The 21,130-nt window shown below is 47.7% G+C and overlaps 1 protein-coding gene across 4 annotated transcripts in view; it reads left to right on the top strand.

Annotated features, from left to right (window-relative positions):
• Positions 1-21,130, top strand: part of HERC2 (HECT and RLD domain containing E3 ubiquitin protein ligase 2) — a 217,205-nt gene that overhangs the window by 144,573 nt on the left and 51,502 nt on the right. For all 4 annotated transcript variants that reach the window (XM_029083305.1, XM_029083306.1, XM_029083302.2 and 1 more), the window contains exons 54-64: positions 340-445; positions 538-629; positions 3,214-3,389; positions 4,230-4,341; positions 8,173-8,254; positions 8,378-8,521; positions 10,121-10,211; positions 10,565-10,742; positions 10,973-11,054; positions 11,139-11,310; positions 20,775-20,919. In XM_029083305.1, the coding sequence (XP_028939138.1) occupies positions 340-445; positions 538-629; positions 3,214-3,389; positions 4,230-4,341; positions 8,173-8,254; positions 8,378-8,521; positions 10,121-10,211; positions 10,565-10,742; positions 10,973-11,054; positions 11,139-11,310; positions 20,775-20,919 (1,380 nt within the window). The remainder of the gene's footprint in view (positions 1-339; positions 446-537; positions 630-3,213; positions 3,390-4,229; positions 4,342-8,172; positions 8,255-8,377; positions 8,522-10,120; positions 10,212-10,564; positions 10,743-10,972; positions 11,055-11,138; positions 11,311-20,774; positions 20,920-21,130) is intronic.

Below are 21,130 nucleotides of genomic sequence, written 5' to 3'. Positions count from 1 at the left end.
CACCGCTGAAGATGAAAGGCGAGTGCCTCTACCTCCTCTCATTTCAGTCTTTGGCCTCATTATTTGGTGAAATTCAGAGGAATAAAACATGTAAAGTTTTTTTATCCTTCAAAGATTTTGCTGTGGCTTAGTACTTAAAAACTCTAGAAGCTTACTTCATTCATTCAATATTATTGAGCGCTTACTATGTGCAGTGCACTGTACTAAGCACTTACAATGTACAATTGGACAACAGAGAGAGACAATCCCTGCCCAGTGGCGGGCTCACAGTCTAATCTGACTTTAGAAGCCAGGGCCAATGTGGACTTAGCTAATTGAACTTGAACCCTGCGTTTTTAGCATTGGATTCGTTTGGAGATTTTTCCTGATGTCCTAGTTCACCGACTGAAAATGATAGTGGATCCCGCCGACAGCAGCTACATGCCTTCCCTGATTGTCGTTTCAGGTAATTCAGTAAGTCATCTGAAATCAGGGGGGTTTCTTTATGAAAGCCCAATTTGTTTCCCTAACTCGTATCTCTCTTATTTTTTCTTTCAGGTGGGAATTCCCTAAATAACCTAATTGAACTAAAGACCATCAATATCAACCCCACTGACACTACAGTGCCTCTTCTCAGCGACTGCATGGAGGTAGGTAGACCCGTTTAATTGGGTGGCGTCACCTTTGCTGTCTGTCAAACTGATTGTGGATGATATCTTCCTTTAATACTTTAATACTGACAGTCTTTTTAGCTAAATGTTTGCAACATCACAAATACGAATACCTCGAAGATTTTCCTCAGTCCAAAGTTGGATTCTGAATAAATGGAATTTTACTGTATTAAAATCGTCAGTTGTTAGCCAGGTCCTTTGCCAAAGAAAGTGGTATTATTATTATTATTACTATTATTATTATTATTATGGTGTTAAGCGCTTACAATGTGCCAAGCACTCTTCTAAGTGCTGGAAAAGGTACAAGGTTTTCAGGTTCTAAGGTGGTCATGATGGATCAGCCTGCCCATGTAGAGAACATTAAAATCTAATAGCAACTAGAATATTTAGGATGTCGCATATTGGCTCGTGACCTTCAGGGTTGAGACACCGGTTGCCTCTCTAGAAATGATTCACTTTCATAATTCATCAGTTAATATATTTAGTCAAGACTGTGAGTTCCGGAGGCCTGGAGCAAATGTATTTTGAGGGGACGGGGACTTGAAAACAGGGCTATGCTTCTAGGAACTGAAAAACCTATCATTGAGCCACACTCCTCGACGAGGAGAAGTTTTAAGTGACTTGACCAAGGTCACACAGCAGCGTGTAATGGAGCTGGGATCACAGCCCATGTCTCCTGACCCCTAGTCCTGTAGTCTTTTCTCTAGGCCATGTTGCTTCAAATATACATATAATATGTATATAATATATATATAAATATGTATCTATATATACTATATTCTTATATTGACTCCGATATGTACAGAAGCACTACAGGGAGTTGTGCATACTATCAGGTGGCACGAGATTGCTAAATTAGGGGTTGCAAGTTATAAAGGTGGGGAAATTAGTAATTAATCAAGGATCTCCCGAGGGAGGTGTGATTTCAGAAGAACGTCGGAAATGGGGAAGGCTGTGGTGTATTGGATACGAAAGGTGAGGCAGCGGGTAGAGCACGAGGAAGGAGTCGACAGAGGAAGTGATGGGAACGAGACCTAAGGAAAAGATTAGCTTGAGAGGAATGAAGAGTGCAAACTGGGGTTCAGTGAGAAAAAAGGAATGGATAAGTAGGAGGGAGACAGTTGATTCTGTAACTTATTTATTGATATAATTGTCTCTCTCCCCTTCAACTCATTGCGGGCGGGGACTGTGACAACCAGCTATGTTATATTGTATTCCCCCAAGTGCTTAAGTGCCTTAAACACCATGGCCAGAGTTTCTGCATGATCTAGGAAGGAATGGATACCCATTTAGGGTTTTTGAATAATGGAAAGATGTGTGCATAAATACGATGGAATGAATAAATATATAGGTGTGCGGAAAAAATTTCTGCAAAATGATCCAGGCGGCTGAGTGAAGTATCCTGGAGTAAGCTTCCTGTGGGCAGGGAGCGTGTTTACCAACTCTGTATTGTACCTCTCCCAAGTGCTCCGCACACCGTAAGTGCTCAATAAATACCACTGATTGATTTGGAGAGGGGAGAGACCAGTGACAGGAAGATAGCAAGGAATGATGCTGTAGTTAAATTGGGATATGACAGATGCCTAGACCAATGTGATGGCCTTTTTGGATTGGCAGATTTTGGAAATATGGAGGAAAAACTGATAGAATTTGGCAACACACTGCATGTGTGTTAAAAGAGATAGCGCTCCCAAGGATAATTCCGGGTTGAGGGATAGGGAGGATGACAATCGATTGTGATGGGAGTGTTGGGCAAAGGAGAGGATTTGGGAAGGAAGATGAGGAATTCTGTTTTGGTCATATGAGCTTGAGGTCCTGGGGGCATCTGTTTAGAGACGTTCTGGAGGGAGAAACAAATTTCAGAGGAGGCGAGAGGTCAGGGCCGGCAAGATTTGAGAGCCGGCCGCCTAGGGTGGAAACTAAAATCATGGGAGCAGATGAGCTGCCCGCGGGATTGTGTCTAAATTGAGTAAAGAAGGGAACCCAGGACAGAATTTGAAGGCACCCACAGTTAGGGAGTGAGAGGCAGGGGAAGAACCCACAGAGTCTGAGAGGGCTCAGCCAGAGATGAGAGGCAGGAGAGAACCATTAGAGTAAAACCAGATTTAGTGTAAGGAGGTGTAGGGGATGGTCCCCAGAATCAAAGGCAACTTAGAGGATGGGGGCGTGCATTAGGACAGTAGAATCCGTGTGACTGGACTCCAGATTACGATGCTTTTCAGATTCAGAGCAACCGGTTCAGACACAGCAGCTACTAATGCCAGAATAAAGTGGTGCTTTTAATGGAAGTGTAATGCTTTCCTCTTTGGAAGAATCACAGTTATCCCACGTAGTTTGTTTGGTCCCTCTTAAGATCACCACACTGAACGGTATTAATTTGGAAGGAAGTCGACTACTTTCGGTACAAAGCTTCTGGAGTATAATTGAAGCCAAATTAAAAGAGAAGTTCCAATTTTAAAGGATCCAAATGAATCCATCCTCTGCTCTTTTCTCAGTGGGAATAATTTGACTGAGATTTCCCTGTGGGTCTCCGATTCTGAGGTAACTCATTTCTTCGGTTTAGTATCACAGGTATATTGAAGTTGCCATAAAGCAGTGCAGGAGCTCAGGGATCGATTGCAAAATCCACGGTCTTATTATCTTGGGGCGGATCCGGGCGGAGGATGAAGATCTGGCTGCTGTTCCTTTTCTAGCTTCTGACAACGAAGAGGAAGACGACGAAAAGGCTAACGCTGGGAGGTAAGGCATTGGGATACGTTGCTCGTCGGTAGCCTGAGTTGCTCGTTATTCACTTGGCTGGCATTAATAGGGTGCTGCTTTAGGGAGCGGAGAACCCTCGAGTGCCTTGAACTTCATTAAAACGTGCTTGGGCTGATTGAAGCCGCTCTGCATCCGTCGGTTTTGGGCCATAGGCTCCTTTCGCCTAGGCTCTGGGCAGGCCCAGAAGACTTTGGATCCTGATTGTCAGCCCAGTCGGGCTTTTGGACCAGTGCTCCCTTGGCTGGCTGGACACTGTCTGCATCCCTGGACTTCTGAGCGATTGAGGGAAGGGCTTGAAATGGGTGATCCCTGAATTGACTCATCCATTCAGGTGTCTCCTGGGCTGAACCCAAGTTGGGTGGCGTGAGCTTGGGGATTCTGGAGCCCCTTTGCGGGACAGAAACCTAGCTATGGCTTCCAGCTACCTCACTGACCGATATTGAGTTCCTACACATAGATAAATAATTTGGGGGTTTTCTTTATTAATGAAACCATGTTTAGAGTATTTTTTCCATCCAGCTGCAGATAAAAAAAAAAAAAGGAGAATGAAAGAGATCTCCCTCTTGGATGAAGGGAATCTGACGTAGAATTTTGAGGTGGTTCAAGGAATAGTTTGTCATGCTTTGCCAGGCATTATGGAAAAAGAACACGCCTGCCAGACACCACCTGGAAGACAAAGCAGACATTGGGACCTTCAAGCAAAATACCGACAAGTCGATTGCATTTTTATTGCCTGACGTAGTTTCTAGTTCTGTGAAGAAATAGTAAGCAATATAATGTATTTTGTTTAACGTACTTTCTCCCTCTTTTAATGGCTAGCCTTATCAGGAAGAAAGCATCAGGACTGGAATCCGCAGCTACAATAAGAACTAAAGTGTTTGTGTGGGGTCTGAATGACAAGGATCAACTGGGAGGACTGAAAGGTTCCAAGGTATTTGTCCGAATTCTTTACTAAGTGATAAAACAGTCAATTCGGGGGATTTATTGCACACTTACTGTGTACAGAGCACCGTGCTGAGCATTTGAGAGCGTACAGTTCGGTTGGCGGACATACTCCCTGCCCACAAGGAGCTTAGAATATAGTGATCGAGGACTGACACTCATCCAGAATTAACACTGAGAAGCTTTAAAAGCATTGCAGAGACAGAATGCGTTAAAGATGATCTTTCCCCTGCCAGCGTCCCAGCTAACGCATCCCCTGATACCGATAATCTTAACACGGACCCCTGGAGCAGTAATGTGCTCTTGGTCTTTCTCAAAGGAAGGAATGAGTTAAGTAGTGGTTTCCAGTTTTTCAGAATGGAGGCGTGATAAGACAGATGTTCAGTTTAAAAAATCTCCCTCCTCTTCTTTGACAATTTGTCTCTGTGGAATATGGAGGACTGGGCAGTGCCAGGAAATAATTAGGAGCTCTTCTACTCACCCCTGCCACCCCCGCCAACTCTTTCAGTCTTTCAATTTCCTAAACCCCCCCAGTGCCCTCACCATCTCCCCTCTCTAGCCCCCGGTGACCTCGTCGGTTGGTTACCATCAGCCGTGAATATCCTTGTGTTCATCCATTGCATCCCCACTGCTCGTTCCCAGGCGCCGCTCAAGAAATGTCGTCGGGCTGATCTAAAAAAAATTCGCCCCCCCCCCCCCACCCGTGCCTTTGTCTCTGTCCCTCTTACCTCTTCTCTCTCCTTCCCACTCTCCTCCCCTCTCGTGCTGCTCTCTTCAACTTCCTACCCTCCACCGGCTCTTACCCTCAGCCTTTCAAACACGCTGAAGTTTTTTTAATTCAAAAATCCCTCCCCTGGATCCCACAACTCCCTTCAGCTATTGACCCGACTTCCTATTTCAGCTTCTGTTCAAGCTCCTTGAATGGATTGCATCTACCTGCTGCCTTCATTTTCTCTCCACCGACTCTCCCGACCTACCACAGTCAGATTGTTCTTCCCTTTCACCCCATTAAGAGTGCACTCTCCAAAGATCACCACAAACGTCTTCAGGGTCCAGTAGATCCTACTCTCATCTTTCTTGACCTCTTGACCACCTTGGACACCGTTGACCACTCCTCCCTTGAAATGATCAGTTAGGTTTCAGCAAAGTTATGTTCACCTGGTTCTCTTCCTCTCTTTCTCCCTCAACTCTCTTTGATCTCACTGGTTTCTCTTCCACCCCTCACCTGCAACCTGTGGGCATCCCAAAGGGTTATGGACCCCCTTCTCACTCTCTCTGGGTGGTCACTTGTATGTGGATGAATCTAGCCCCGGAACCGCAGCATTTCTTTTTGCTTCTGGGACCTCTCCACCTTTACATCCCACCAGCACCTCAAACTCAACATGGCTTATTTTTTTTTGTGTTAAACCAACTCCTTCTCGATATTTTCATTCTCCGTCAACAACTGCACCAGACTCCTTGCCCTAGAAACCCACAGTCTTAGCGTCATCCTTAAGGACGTATAATGTACCAAGCACGGGGATAGATAATAGCGATGGTGTTTGGGAAGTGCTTTCCATGTGCCAACCACTGTTCTAAGCACTGGGGTAGATACAAGGTGAGGAGTTTGGACACAGTCCCTGCCCCATTTGGGGTTCACGGTCTTAATCCCCGTTTTACAGATGAGATAACTGAGGCAGAGAAGTAACTTGCCCAAGTTCACCATAGCAGACAAGTGGGGGTCCAGGATTAGCCGGGGACCTTCTGACTCCCAGGTCCGTGCTCTACGCTGCTTCTCAAGATACAAGATGATCAAATTGAACACCATCCCTATCTCACGTGGGGCTCCCAATCTAAGCAGGAGGGAGTAGGATTTAATCCCGAGTTTACAGATGAGGAAATGGAGGCACAGAGAAGTTGAGTGACCTGTCCAAGGTCACACAGCAGACCATTGGTAAAAATGGGATTAAAGGCCAGGTCCATCCTCTTTCCACCAGGCAACACTGTTTCCCAGCTCTCACTCTTTGCTCTTCTCTGGCTCATAATAATGATAATAATAATAGTACTTGTTAAGCACTTATTCTGTGTCGAGCACACTTCTAAGCTTTGGGGTAGATACAATGTAATCGGGTTACACGGGGCTCACAGTCTAAGTAGGAGTGAGTAGGATTTAATCCCCATTTTATAGACGAGGATACTCAGGCAAAGAACAGTTAAGTGACTTGCCCAAGGTCACCCAGCTGACCAGAGGCGGAGCCAGGATCAAATCCAGGTCTTCTGAGTCCTAGGCCCGTGTTCTTTACGTTCAACCATTCATTCAGTAGTATTTATTGAGCGCTTACTATGTGCAGAGCACTGTACTAAGCACTTGGAATGTACAAATCGGTAACCACGCTGCTTCTAACTGAAACTCCCTCTCGATACACCTCCGGGGTTTTCCTCCAACCCCCTACCGATAGTTCTCTCCTCCCTCAGAGTTCTCCTGGTCTTCAAAGCTCTCCCAAAATCTCACCTCATCCAGGAAATCTTGCCCTGTTTCCAAGACTCCATAGTGAATCTACCCCACAACCATTCTTAGGATTTATCTACCCTCAGCAATTGAATATATTCAATCATATATTTAATTAATTCAAGTATTTCCTCCTGACATATTTGTATGGCTACTTGTTTTATCCTTGCTCTTCCTCCTTCCCAGTCTTTGCCGATTATTTCATCCTACCCACCTCGCCTATTAGATTGTAAGCTCCTCGAGGTCAGAAACCATGGCTTTTGCTTCTGGTGTCTTTTCTCAAGTGCACAGTACAGTGTTCTGCTTGCGGTAGGCACTCAGGAAATACAAGTAATCAATTAATTGATTGCTCAGTAGACTAGAGCGGTCGTCTTTGTTCTTTCTTTTCACTGAAGGGGAAGCGACTCTTTCCTGAGACAGTTTTGAGACGGGGTTAATCGGTTAGAATATGTCGAACTCCTCCGAAGAGTGGCTAGATAAGTGCAGTTTGTTTTGGTCAGCAGTACAGTTTTCTGGATTTTCCCTCTCCGGAAAAGAGGGATGAGAACCAGGAGAAAGAGTCACCTCGTCCAAGCTAGTATGACGGCTCCCAGCCGGCACTCGTGGCTGCGTGTAGAGTAGTGGCGTATATACTGTTGAATTTAATTCCTTTGATCACTGGGGCAGAATGCTACTTCTCAATGCGTGAGGGTAAGTGGCTTCGGGATGTATCAACATTTCTCACCACCGTAACTAAGGGATAAAGCAGGCGGCGTCATCGGCTCTGTGGGGACAAGAGAGGGTTCTGGCTTCCAGCGGAGCGGGAGACCGATCGTTTTCTCCCCGCAGCTTCTTGAGTTGGACCTCCCCATCTTGCTAAGCCCGGGTCTCTCTGACCAGACCTGAGAGGGCTCAAAGTCCATCAGTAGTATTTATTACGCACTTGCTGGTTAGAGAGAACTCTTCTAGACACTTGGAAGGGTCCACAGCAGTAGCGTTGGCAGACACGATCCCTGCCTACACTCCACATGGGGAGATAGACATTAAATTGTAGTTCGGGTAAGCCGAGTCTCCAAATGGTCTATTGGTTCTTTAAGACCTGGCCACCACCTCATTCCTTTAATCATATTTATTGAGCACTTACCATGTGCAGAACACCATGCCCTGCCCCACCCGTGTTTCGTCCCTACCCTTTAAAGGCAAATTTGGCACCTACGAAGGCTCGGACTTTTTCGAAGGCACCAAATTCCAACAGCGCAAAGGGATTGGACTGGCTGATGAATTATATGAAGGAAAACAACTTTCCAAGTGCATTATCCTTATTCTCTCCCCTTTGCCCTCTCGCCAACACAGATAAAGGTTCCTTCATTCTCCGAGACCCTGTCAGCCTTGAATGTGGTGCAAGTGGCTGGTGGCTCCAAGAGTTTATTTGCAGGTAGGACAGATCCTCTTGACAGCTGAGTTTTCCCTTTTCCATTTCGCATTCCATCCGGGGAAATTTGAGAAGCCGCTCTCTCTGTCTCACTGAGTTCGGGTTTTGTGTCTGCCTTTGTTTTAGTGACTGTGGAGGGCAAGGTTTATGCCTGTGGAGAAGCTACCAACGGAAGGTTGGGGTTAGGCATTTCCAGCGGGACGGTGCCTCTTCCGCGGCAGATCACGGCGCTCAGCAATTACGTGGTGAAAAAGGTGGCTGTTCACTCAGGTACCGTATGACGTTTCCCCGGGCTGAGCCCCAGGCTCCCACGTGCTAAACAAGCACTCCCCAGGCTTCGCCGCACGCCATTCCCTTCCATTTCTTGGCTCTCTCTTCCCTCTTCGTACTTGTTTCCGAGGCTGCTCTAGCCACTGGGAAAAGAGCTTTTTCCCTAGCTTCCACCGTCGGGGCCAACCTCCTCCCCTCCCTCTGCAAAAAAGAAATCAATTTGGATTTAGGCCAAGTTCAGCCTCCCCAAGTGAAGTTTTTGGGTTAACTCGTTTCCAACTCTTGAGTCATCAGACGGGAGCTGGGTCAGTGCAGCTCATGAAAAGCTCCTGGTTGCCCCACGTTGGTTTGCCAACAAGGAGTTGTGGAGGAGGAGGAGGAGGATGGTGGCCGGAGGAGCGTTTAAAACTCTGGAGTCCCTCATAGAGGTTGACGGTACTAGGCTGCATCTGCTGAGCATTGTGGAAGGGGCAGGATGGGCTGAGATCCGTAGCTTTATTAGCTGCTGATGGCTGAGTTTAGCCTCAGAGCGGAGTAGGGCTGATCAGACAACCATTACACAGCCTGGTAGCGCAGCTCACCCACAGCCACCTGGGGGGAATCAGGAAGGGAGTTGAGTAGCCGCTGCTGGCCAGCCCGCATGTGAAAGCAATAATCACCCATCCACAGTACCCTAGAGAAGCAGTGTGGCCTAATGGATAGAGCGTGGGCCTAGAGCGTGGGTTCTAATCCCAGCTCCACCACAGTATTTGTGACCTTGGAAAAGTCACTTAGCTTCTCAGTGCCTCACTTATCTGTAAATTGGGGAGTAAGACCGTGAGCCCTATGCGGGATGGGGACTGTGTCCAACCTGATAAATTATATCTACCCCAGCGCTTAATACGGTGCTTGACGCATAGTACACTCTTAACACATATCATTATTATTATCATTATTACCACCTGCCTGTTTTGCAGCAGGCCCGGGAGATCTAAAAAGCGAGGGAAGAGCTGGAGCCGAGGACAGGCTAGAAATCCCCGGTCCGTAGTTTGTCCAGAAATAGCTAGAGCTCCACCTCACCCCACCCCACCCCATTAGCCATGTCTGCGTAGAAAAGCGGTCTCGGAGTAGAAAAATTTGCTCGGGTCCTGAATTCCAGAGGCCAGCCTAGCGTCAGTGGGGATCACGTAAAGGCCCCAGACTGACGACTTGGACATCCACGTGATAGACGCCTCAGCCCCAGGTTCCTCCACCCTTCCAAGGGAGTACCCAGATTTCAAGTTGGGGGTGGGCAGGACAAAGAAACCGCAGTAGCCGCAGGCGTCTGGACCAGTTAGCTCTGCATTTGAGCTCATGGGAAAAATACCCTGCCCATTGCGTTCCAGCCCACGGTGCTGAACTGGGATAGAAGTCCTATTTGGCATTCCTGGCCTCTTCCATTATCTGCAGGCTGCCATTTTCCTCTCCTCCCCTAGAATATTGCTGGTCCGTACTTCTCTTCTTTCCCAATTTTGCCTTCGTGGTCTACTCGCTAGCTCCACACTCGGTAGAGACCTCTCTCCCTTTCTAGAAGCAAAGCAGTTTACTTTCGGCAAATAATCCAGATATAAACCTTTGCAGGTGGTCGACATGCTATGGCGTTGACCGTTGACGGGAAAGTGTTTTCATGGGGCGAAGGTGATGATGGAAAACTTGGACACTTCAGCAGAATGTAAGATTCATCACCCCGGCATGAATTTAAAGTGACGAGAATATTTCCCCAAAGTGTGGCGTTTCCACCGTTTCTGAACCGATTTCATTCATGAGAACCTTAAAAGGAATTAGCACAGTAATTACCTCTGTGGGTTAAGTCGTGGACAACTGTCTTAGTATCTGGAAGCCAAGCTTACTTGACATGTCAGAAATGTCATCGAAAGGGTTTTCCTCAAGATAGACATTAAGCATTCCATTTGTTAAGTCTAAAGACGACTGCTGCGCCATTGATTCCTCTAGTATCATTTCTTTCAGAATTACCGAATCTCACACAACTGGTTTTTAAAACAATGTCTCTCCCTTCTGTTTCAGGAACTGCGATAAGCCAAGACTGATAGAGGCATTGAAAACCAAACGTATCCGTGATATAGCCTGTGGGAGCTCTCACAGTGCAGCCATTACATCAAGCGGTGAATTGTACACCTGGGGCCTGGGAGAATATGGTCGCTTGGGCCACGGGGACAACACGACACAACTGAAACCCAAAATGGTACATATGCATCTTGGGCGATTGTCTCAAAATCAGTAGGCAGGAATGCATTTGGCAGCTTGAGGGCAGAAACATTACATAGGCATGAGCTTGAATCGTCGGGGTGAGGGAGGCATCTCGTTCTTGAAATTTGAGCACAGCTGAGAAGCATCGCTGAGTTTTTTTCTGGTCGTAATTACGAAGCACGATTAAGGATAGTTGAAAGCATGTTTTCATTTCTTCGTCTTTAGGTCAAAGTACTTCTTGGCCACAGGGTTATTCAGGTCGCCTGCGGAAGTCGAGATGCCCAGACTCTGGCCCTGACAGATGAAGGTCAGAAAATATTTTCATTTGAAACCTGAAAATGCGCAGCAGTAATACGGAGTTGTTCTTAAAATCTGTTTTTGCCGTCTACAGGTTTGGTGTTCTCTTGGGGAGACGGTGACTTTGGCAAGCTGGGCCGGGGAGGAAGCGAAGGGTGTAACGTGCCCCAGAACATCGAGAGACTTAATGGACAGGGGGTGTGTCAGATTGAGTGTGGGGCTCAGTTTTCCCTGGCTCTAACCAAGTCCGGAGTGGTGTGGACCTGGTACGTTAAGCTTCCCGGTAAACTTTTCTCCCTTTTCACCACGTGAATCACAACAGCATATTCTGAAGTATCGTTTTTTGGATCTGTGTGTGAACTGAAAAGCTACATTCTCTCCTGTTACTGACCCCCTTTTCTCATAATCGTAACACATAAGACTCATTCCCAGTGCACTTTGCTGAAAGGTTCAATCAGATGCAGTTCTGAGGTGGCGAGTGTTTTCCTTACCCGCTTTGGCTAGAACGCGGTGGCAGAATTGGGGATCGTTTCTCCAATGCGGTGATCAGAACTGGATGTAGCGGGAGGTAATTTTGGAAGGTGGTGCATAGGTGTGCCGCGTTAGACGCCCGTGAGTCCTGCGGGGCAAGTTCTCCTTAAACGTGACGTCTGACCAAAACGTCTCCCGTGTTTCAGGAGAACCGGGTCGGGGTATTTCAACTCGGTTCAGTTCTCGAGTGTGAATTTGACCAGTGCTCAGCACCTCCCTGGTTCCTAAGGTTAGCAGTATTTATCTTTCTGTCATAAACCTTCCAAGTCGCTCCTTTTAATTAGGGGTTTTGATTTAGAGAGTCCAGATAACGAGAGAGAGTGCCTTGTGTGTTTGTACACTGGTCATTTTATGTACTTTAGAGAAGCAGCGTGGCTCAGTGGAAAGAGCATGGGCTTTGGAGTCAGAGGTCATGGGTTCGAATCCTGGCTCGGCCACTTGTCAGCTATGTGACTTTGGGCAAGTCACTTAACTTCTCGGTGCCTCAGTTACCTCATCTGTAAAATGGGGATTAAGACTGTGAGCCCCACGTGGGACAACCTGATTCCCTTGTGTCTACCCCAGCGCTTAGAACAGTGCTCGGCACATAGTAAGCGCTTAACAAATACCAACATTATTATTATTACTTTTATTAGTGGCCGTCGCTAGATAGTCCTCACTGTCTACTTAATTAATTGAGTAATTAAGTCAGCTCATATAAGAAGCCAGAAAACAAAGTCCATCTTTAGTTACTCAGAAAATGTTTTGATGAAGAAGCCTGAAGATCCCTTGGGAATTTTTATTAGTCGCAGTAGGAGTAATATCATGCTTTTCCGTATAATCGACCCTCCGATTACCGACAGAGATCCGAGCTAGAGAACTTTAGATCAGTTCGTTTAGGAAAACATAAAATTCCACAGGATGGCCTCTCTCAATCAAATACGGCATACTAGAGGCGCATTATTTTGTTAAAGAGATGAAGATATTCATTTATGATCATTCGATCATATGTGCAGAGCACTGTACTAAGCGCTTGGAATGTATAGTTCAGTACTTCTCTTCTCTCCCAATTTTGCCTTCATGGTCTACGCTCTAGCTCTGCACTCAGTACAGACCTCTCTCTCTCTCTCTAGAAGGAAAGCAGTTTACTTTTGGCAATAATCCAGATATAAACCTTTGCAGGTGGTCGACATGCAAATGTACATTTATAATATGTATAATATACATTTATGAATATATAGCTATGTTACAGCCCGTATAATCACAACTGGAGGGTTCGTGACTCAGCCGTAAAGATGGAACCAATCATGATATTCAGTATCGCAGAGAGACAACATACATTAACATACAGAAAAACATCAAGGGCGATGGATGGTGCCTTTTGTTAAAGGCAGTGAGATCTCTGACACTATTTAATGAGCATGGTGCTCATTTGCTCATTTGCATATATCTTTATTACTCTGTTTTGTTAATCATCCCCTTGATTCTATTTATTGCTATCGTTTTTGTCTGTCTCCCCCGATTAAGCCCGTCAGTGGGCAGGGACTGTCTCTATCTGTTGCCGAACTGTCCATTCCAAGCGCTTAGTACAGTGCTCTGCACCTAGTAAGCGCTCAATAAATACTATTGAATGAATGAATGAATTTAAGCCCTCAACCCGGGGGCATTGAGAATTTCCTACCACCGGATGACCGGTCCCATTCGGCGTTCGGGCACGTAACGGGCCGGTCCGGCACGGGCGTCCCCCAGCCCGAAGGTCTTCTGCCCGGGCCGTCCCCCTGCCTTCCCTTCGGAGGACGGTGAGCAGCCAAGTACGGGCTGAAGCCACCGTGGCCGTCCCCTCGGACGATCCCCTCCGCCCAGGCTGACTCGATTGTCATTTTGGATAACGGCGAGCAGCGGCGTCAGGCATTTCCCCGCATCGTGTGTGCTCTCCTCGTTGACCGTCACATTGAGCTTTTCCTGCATAAAGGCCCTTATCTGCAATCCCACTGTCTTCTGCTCTTAAAAGACATCTTGCCCGGAATCCTGGAGCCGGGTCGGCATTTAGGTCTTAGCTAGGAGCCAATAGGTCTGGCTGACCTGCGGTCACAGGAGGAGATATGTCGAAGGGCATTAGGTTTAACGTGGCGTTTACACGCGCACTTAAAGCTGCCAGGCCACAATTTCACAATCCCCAGAAAACGACTAATAATAATGTTGGTATTTGTTAAGCGCTTACGTATGTGCCGAGCTCTGTTCTAAGCGCTGGGGGAGATACAGGGTAATCAGGTTGTCCCACGTGAGGCTCACAGTTAATCCCCATTTTACAGATGAGGTAACTGAGGCACAGAGAAGTCAAGTGACTTGCCCACAGTCACACAGCTGACAAGTGGCAGAGCCGGGATTTGAACTCATGACCTCTGACTCCCAAGCCCGTGCTTCTACAACCCAACCGCACGTTTCCTTCCTCTAATGCTAAGCTTCTCACTCTACCTCAGTCTTGCCTATCTCCCCACCAATCTCTTGTCCACATCCTTCCTCTGGTCTGGAATGCCCTCCTTCCTCATATCAGGCGGCTAGTAGCTCTCCCCCACTTCAAAACATCTCAAAGAATCCTTCCCTATGTCCTCCTCTCCTCTTATCCCACTTCCTTCTGCGCTGCTCTTTCTTGGTCTTTCATTCATCCTCTCTCCCATCCCCACTGCACGTATATATATAATAATAATAATGTTGGTATCTGTTAAGCGCTTACTATGTGCAGAGCACTGTTCTAAATGCTGGGGTACGTACAGGGTAATCAGATTGTCCCTCATGAGGCTCCCAGTCTTAATCCCCATTTGGCAGATGAGGTAACTGAGGCACAGGGAAGTGAAGTGACTTGCCCACAGTCACACAGCTGACAAGTGGCGGAGCAGGGATTCGAACCCACGACCTCTGACTCCCAAGCCCGGGCTCTTTCCACTGAGCCACGCTGCTTCTCTGCAAATATATGCATGCATATATATACAGATATATATCCATATATCTGTACATTATTTGTCCACTTATTTATATTAATGTCCAATCCTCTAGGCGGTGAGCTCATTGTGGGCAGGAATGTGTTTGTTAATAGTAGCGATAATAATAATTATGGTATTTGTTAAGCGCTTACCACGTGCCGAGCACTCTCCTAAGCACTGGGATAATTACACGGAAATCGGGTTGTTTCACGTGGGGCTCACAGTCTTAATCCTCATTTGACAGGTGAGGTAACCGAGGTACAGAGTAGGGAAGTGATTTGGCCACGGTCACACAGCAGACAGGTAGCAGAACCGGGATCAGAACCCACGTCCTCTGACTCCCAAGCCCGTGCTCTTTCCACTCAGCCACACTGCTCCTTTAAGCAGCTTGTTGTTACATTCTGTTATAATATTACGTATCGTATGTATAGTTTTATATTATAATACACTGTTATTGTTATATTCTCTAAGTAACGTGTTGTTGTCATAGCAGTGTGGCTTAGTGAAAAGAGCAAGGGCTTGGGAGTCAGAGGTCAAAAGTTCTCATCCTGGCTTTTAATCACCACTTGTAAGCTGTGTGACTTTGGGCAAATCCCTAAACTTCTCTGTGCCTCAGTTACCTTCTCTGTAAAATGGGGATCAAGACTGTGAGCCCCACGTCACAGTGCCTGGCCCACAGTAAGCGCTTAACACAAACCATCTTCACTATTATTATTACTCTCCCAAGCGCCTAGTGCGGTGCTTTACACACAATAAGTGCTCAAAAATACGATTGAACGATTGAGTGACCTATATTCTCTTGGAGCCAGATCTGTGAGTCAGAATTTTTGCAGCGGAAAACCATTTTGGAGATGGTCTAAGGTTTCGAAACTTCAGATCCGCCCGACTGTTGCTCTCCCCGTCTTTAACCCCCCCCCCTTCCCCCCCCCCCCCCCGAAATCCCACCTCCTCCAGAAACCCTTCCCCAGTTCATTTCCACCCTCAACCTCACAGTCCCAGTTGACCCGCGGGTACCCGCGTGCGTTCTCAGCAGAGGTATTAATTTAGCGCTTCCTTTCTTTCTGCCAAACACTGTTGCAAGAGCTGGGCTAAATATAAAATAAGCAAAATTCAGACACGTCCTCTGGGCCCGGTCGGTTGTAGTTAGTGAGCACTTACTGGGTGCAGAGCACTGTACTAAGCACTTGGGAGAGTACAGTATTAACAACATGATGATGATAATGTTGGTATTTGTTAAGCGCTTACTATGTGCAGAGCACTGTTCTAAGCGCCGGGGTAGATGCAGGGTGATCGGGTTGTCCCACGTGAGGCTCACAGTCTTCATCCCCATTTTCCAGATGAGGTCACTGAGGGCCAGAGAAGTGAAGGGACTCGCCCACAGTCACCCAGCTGACAAGTGGCGGAGCTGGGATTCGAACCCATGACCTCTGACTCCCAAGCCCGGGCTCTTTCCACTGAGCCACGCTGCTTCTGATGATGATGTCGGTATTTGTTAAGCGCTTACTACATGCCAAGCACTGTTCTAACCACTGGGGAAGATCCAAGGTCATCAGGTTGTCTCACGTAGGGCTCATTGCCTTCATCCCCATTTCCCAGACGAGGGAACTGAGGCCCAGAGAAGTGAAGTGACTTGGCCAATTTCACACAGGTGACTAGCGGCAGAGCTGGGATCAGAACCCATGACCTCTGACTCCCAAGCCCGGGCTCTTTCCACTGAGCCACGCCGCGTCTAACGTCAGCTGTGTGACTGTGGGCAAGTCACTTCACTTCTCTGTGCCTCAGTTACCTCATCTGTAAAATGGGGATTAACTGTGAGCCTCACGTGGAACAACCTGATTACCCTATATCTACCCTAGTGCTTAGAACAGTGCCCTGCACAGAGTAAGCACTTAACAAATACCAACATTATTATAACCGATACATTCTGTACCCGCAACGAGAAGAATTCAAAGGACTCACGGTCTAGTTCGGAATGAGCAGACACTTTTGAAAAGAGAAATAAGCTACAAATGATGGGAGCCTTTAAAATATCGGAAAAGGATTAGAATGGTGTAAGAGCGGTTACGGAATCCTTGGAACCCTGATCTCATTCCCTCTCTGCAGTCTCACATTTCCTCCTGCCTTCAAGACATCCCTACTTGGATGCCCTGCCGTCGCCTCAAATTTAGCACGTCCGAAACCGAATTCACCGTCTTCCCCCCTAAACCCTGTCCCTCCTCCGACTTTCCCATCCCCGTAGACGGTAACGCCGTCCCTTCTGTCTCAGAAGCCCGTAACCTAGGCATTGTCCTTGACTCTTCTCTCTCATTCAATCCACGTACTCGACCTGTCACTGAATCCCCTCGGTTCGGTCACCAGAACGTGGCTAAAAATCCATCCTTCCCTCTCCCTCCTAACTGCTCGCCACATTATCTCACCACATTAACTCAAGCGTGGCTCAGTGGAAAGAGCCCGGGCTTCGGAGTCAGAGGTAATGGGTTCGAATCCCGGCTCTGCCACTTGTCAGCTGTGTGACTGTGGGCGTGTCACTTCTCTGCGCCTCAGTTACCTCATCTGTAAAATGGGGATTAAGACTGTGAGCCCCACGTGGGACAACCTGATTCCCCTGTGTCTACCCCAGCGCTTAGAACAGTGCTCTGCACATAGTAAGCGCTTAACAAATGCCAACATTATTATTATTATTATTATATCCCGCCTCGATTATCATCTAAAGCTCCCCGCTGACCTCTCTCCTTCTTTCCGTCCCCACTTCAGCCCATACTTCACTCTGCTGCCGGGATCATTTTTCTACAGAATCCTTCAGTCTGTGTTTCCCCACTCCTCGAGAACCTCCGGTGGTTGCCCATCCACCTCCCCGTCAAAGAGGAGCTCCTTACTTCGGCTTTAAAGCGCTCAGTCGCCTTGCCCCGGCCTCCTTCCCCTCCCCGATTTCCTACTTTAACCCAGCCTGCACACTTGGCTCCTCTAATGACAGCCTACTCCCAATGCCTCCATCTTCTCTATCTCACTGCCAACACCTTGCCGGCACTAAACAGCGGGGCTCGGTGGAAAGAGGCCGGGCTTGGGAGTCAGAGGTCATAGGTTCGAATCCCGGCTCTGCCACCTGGCAGCTGGGTGACGGTGGGCAAGTCACTTCACTTCTCTGGGCCCCAGTGACCTCATCTGGAAAATGGGGATGAAGACTGGGAGCCTCACGTGGGACAACCTGATCACCCAGTATCTCCCCCAGCGCTTAGAACAGTGGTCTGCACGTAGTAAGCGCTCAACATTATTATTATTAGCCCGCTCTGGCCTGGAATGCCCTCCCTCTTCATATCGAACAGTAGATCACTCTCCCTCCCCTCTAAGCCTTATTGAAAACACATATCAGGGGTGTCCAAACCCTCGTTTCTTCTTCTTCTACCCTCATCGTAGGTCACCCTTGCACTCGACGCCCTCTCTCTTCATACTGAACGGTAGCTCACTCTCCCCCCACTTTAAGCCTTATTAAAAACGCATATCAGGGATGTCTAGGCCCTTGTTTCTTCTCTCACCCCCTCCTACGTCACCCTTGCACTTGAATTTGCGCCCTATTTCCCAGCCCCGCAGCACTTATGTCCATAACTGTAATTCATTTATTGATATTAATGTCTCTCTACCCCTCTGCACCGTGTGCTCGTTGTGGAACGTGGCTCCCGGCTCGGTTATATTGTTCTGTCTCAAGTCCCGGGGTCAGTACTCTGCACCCAGGGAGCGATCAGTACATGCAAGCAGCGTGGCTTAGAGGAAAGAGCCCGGGCTTGGGAGTCGGAAGTCGTGGGTTCTAATCCCGGCTCCTCCACTTGGCAGCCGTGTGACTCTGGGCAAGTCACTTCACTTCTCTGGGCCTCAGTTACCTCGTCTGGAAAACGGGGATGAAGACTGAGCCACGGGGGACGACCCGATAACCTCGCGTCTACCCCAGCGCTTAGAACAGTGCGTGACCCATAGTAAGCACTTAAGAAATACCGTTATTATGATTGTCATTAATAATATTATTAATAATTGAGAGAGTGATTGACTGATCAACTTATTTCTCAGCAGTTCATTACAGAGAACAACTCATCTCGTCATTGGTGCTATCATCTTCATCAGTGGTTGGGGAAGCGGCGTGGCTCAGTGGAAAGAACCCAGGCTTGGGAGTCAGAGATCATGGGTTCGAATCCCGGCTCCGCCACTTGTCAGCTGGGTGACTGTGGGCAAGTCACTTCTCGGTGCCTCACTTCCTTCATCTGAAAATGCGGATGAAGACTGTGAGCCTCACGTGGGACAGCCTGATTACCCTGTATCTCTCCCAGTGCTTAGAACAGTGCTCTGCACATAAGTGCTTAACAAATGCCAACATTATTATTAAGCCCTTACTGTGCACCTAAGTGCTTGGGGAAGTACGATAAACCCAGTTGATTGATGCAGTCTTTGCTTACAACAAGTTTACCGTCTTAGAGGGGTAGCCTAATAATAATAATGTTGGTATTTGTTAAGCGCTTACTATGTGCCGAGCACTGTTCTAAGCACTGGGGTGGATACAGGGTAATCAGGTTGTCCCACGTGAGGCTCACAGTTAATCCCCATTTTACAGATAAGGTAACTGAGGCGCAGAGAAGTGAAGTGACTTGCCCACAGTCACACAGCTGACAAGTGGCCAAGCCGGAATTCGAACCCATGACCTCTGACTCCCAAGCTTGGGTTCTTTCCCCTGAGCCACGCTGCTTCTCCAGGCCTATTGACCTGTCTTATAATATCTTTTTGATTAATATTATTTGGCGGGCATTTTCCTCGGGAGTAGGCCCCACTTGAAATTGCAGAGAGAAATGGAGTGATGTAAAGGGCCTTGAACTTGATATTGTCAATTTTTAAAATCTCTCAATTAACAGTGCGGTCTTAGAGAGTTCTCCAGTGTGAAATGGAGAGGCATTATGACAGATTGCTTTCCAACCCCTCCATTTTACCTACCCTGTAACTGCGTTAAAGATCTGAGTAGTAATTCAGGTACTTTAAAAACCTTATTAATTTGGACCGCACAGTTTGGAATGGTCAGGTCAGACTTCTATTTACCCTCCAGTGCCGCCAAAGGAAGGACTGCCTCGGTGTAAAGGAGAAAGCGTGTTTTCTCGGCTATGAAGTTCAGTGAACCGGCTGAAAAAATTAAGGAGACAGTGGGGAGAGACTTGAGTCGGGGGAGGAGAGAGGGAGGGCGCTTCCTATCATTCCTACTCTGAGAACCAATTTAAAGAAGCAGTCAGAAAAAAATAAAAGCCGTTAGCCGCACCGTAAAGGAAAGGCCAAAATCAACCGTGGAGAGAGACGCTCATGCCCAGAACTGCCATCCAACTATTTTTGACTTGTCTAATGTTCAGACCTGACAGTTCCAGACTGGATCTCCCTGCTTCAGTTGGGAATTCTTTGGATTTATAATAGAGCGCCTGATTACCAGAATTAATGGGAATTAGCCCTAGAGTGAACTGAATACATTCGTAACAGAGTAAATTGAGAGGCTCACTGAAGGGCATTTATTTCCGCCATGACTTCTTCCTAAAGGATAAAACTGTTGCCCAGTAAATGCCTCGAGGCCTCATCTTTAGGACCTGAGCTATAAAATCTGAGCCATGAGAAACCTGAAATTCTGCCCCTCCAGCCACAGCTCCCCGATGCCTTTTGTTTTTATTTTGGGTTGAATATATATCCCTGTCTCTTATGCTGTTTTGATGTTTTAGCATTTCATTGCTCCCGAGGCGACCGTCTCCGGTCATCCTTCCCCCCCTTTCTCCTCTGAATTCGTAGATTGTGAGCCCCTTGAGGCGCAGGGTCTGGTCTAATTCCCACTCGTATAATCATAATAATAATTATGGTATTTGTTAAGCGCTTACTATGTGCCAGGCACTGTACTAAGTGCTGGGGTGGAAACAAGCAAATCGGGTTGGACGCAGTCCCTGCCCCACATGGGGCTCGCAGTCTCAATCCCAGTTTTCCAGATGAGGGAACTGAGGCCCAGAGAAGTGAGGTGACTTGCTTGAGGTCACCCCACTGGACAGGTAGTGGAGCGGGATTAGAACCCAGGTCCTTCTAACTCCCAGGCTTGTATTCTATCCACTACGCCGGGCTGCTTCTCCTCATACTCAGCCCTCAGTATAGTGCTGTGCCCACAGTAAGCACTCCATAAATGCCACGACGCCGACGACCGATGCCGTGTTTGACGTTCTGCATTTTGCCTTCTGTTTTAGGGGCAAAGGGGATTACTTCAGACTGGGCCACGGCACTGACGTCCACGTCCGGAAGCCTCAGGTGGTGGAAGGGCTGAGGGGGAAGAAGATAGTGCACGTGGCAGTAGGTGCCCTCCACTGCTTAGCGGTCACGGACACGGGGCAGGTAAGAAGAGCTAGCTTGCCTTCGGAGGGAGTCCGTACCTAACCCCCGACCAACGCGAAGCGTGCGGACAGGGTGAACGTGGTATTGTTCCCCCAATCCCGCGACGGTAGGGCGAGAAAATACGATGCTGAGAGATGCAGAACCAACAAGGGGATGCTTTTTCCACCCACCTGTTGGGAGGCGTGTAGAAATTGTCACTCCGGCTGGCCAA

The sequence above is a fragment of the Ornithorhynchus anatinus genome, chromosome 18 (genome assembly GCF_004115215.2).
Source record: "Ornithorhynchus anatinus isolate Pmale09 chromosome 18, mOrnAna1.pri.v4, whole genome shotgun sequence".
Lineage (NCBI taxonomy): Eukaryota > Metazoa > Chordata > Mammalia > Monotremata > Ornithorhynchidae > Ornithorhynchus > Ornithorhynchus anatinus.
This window is presented reverse-complemented; position numbering and strand designations above follow the sequence as displayed.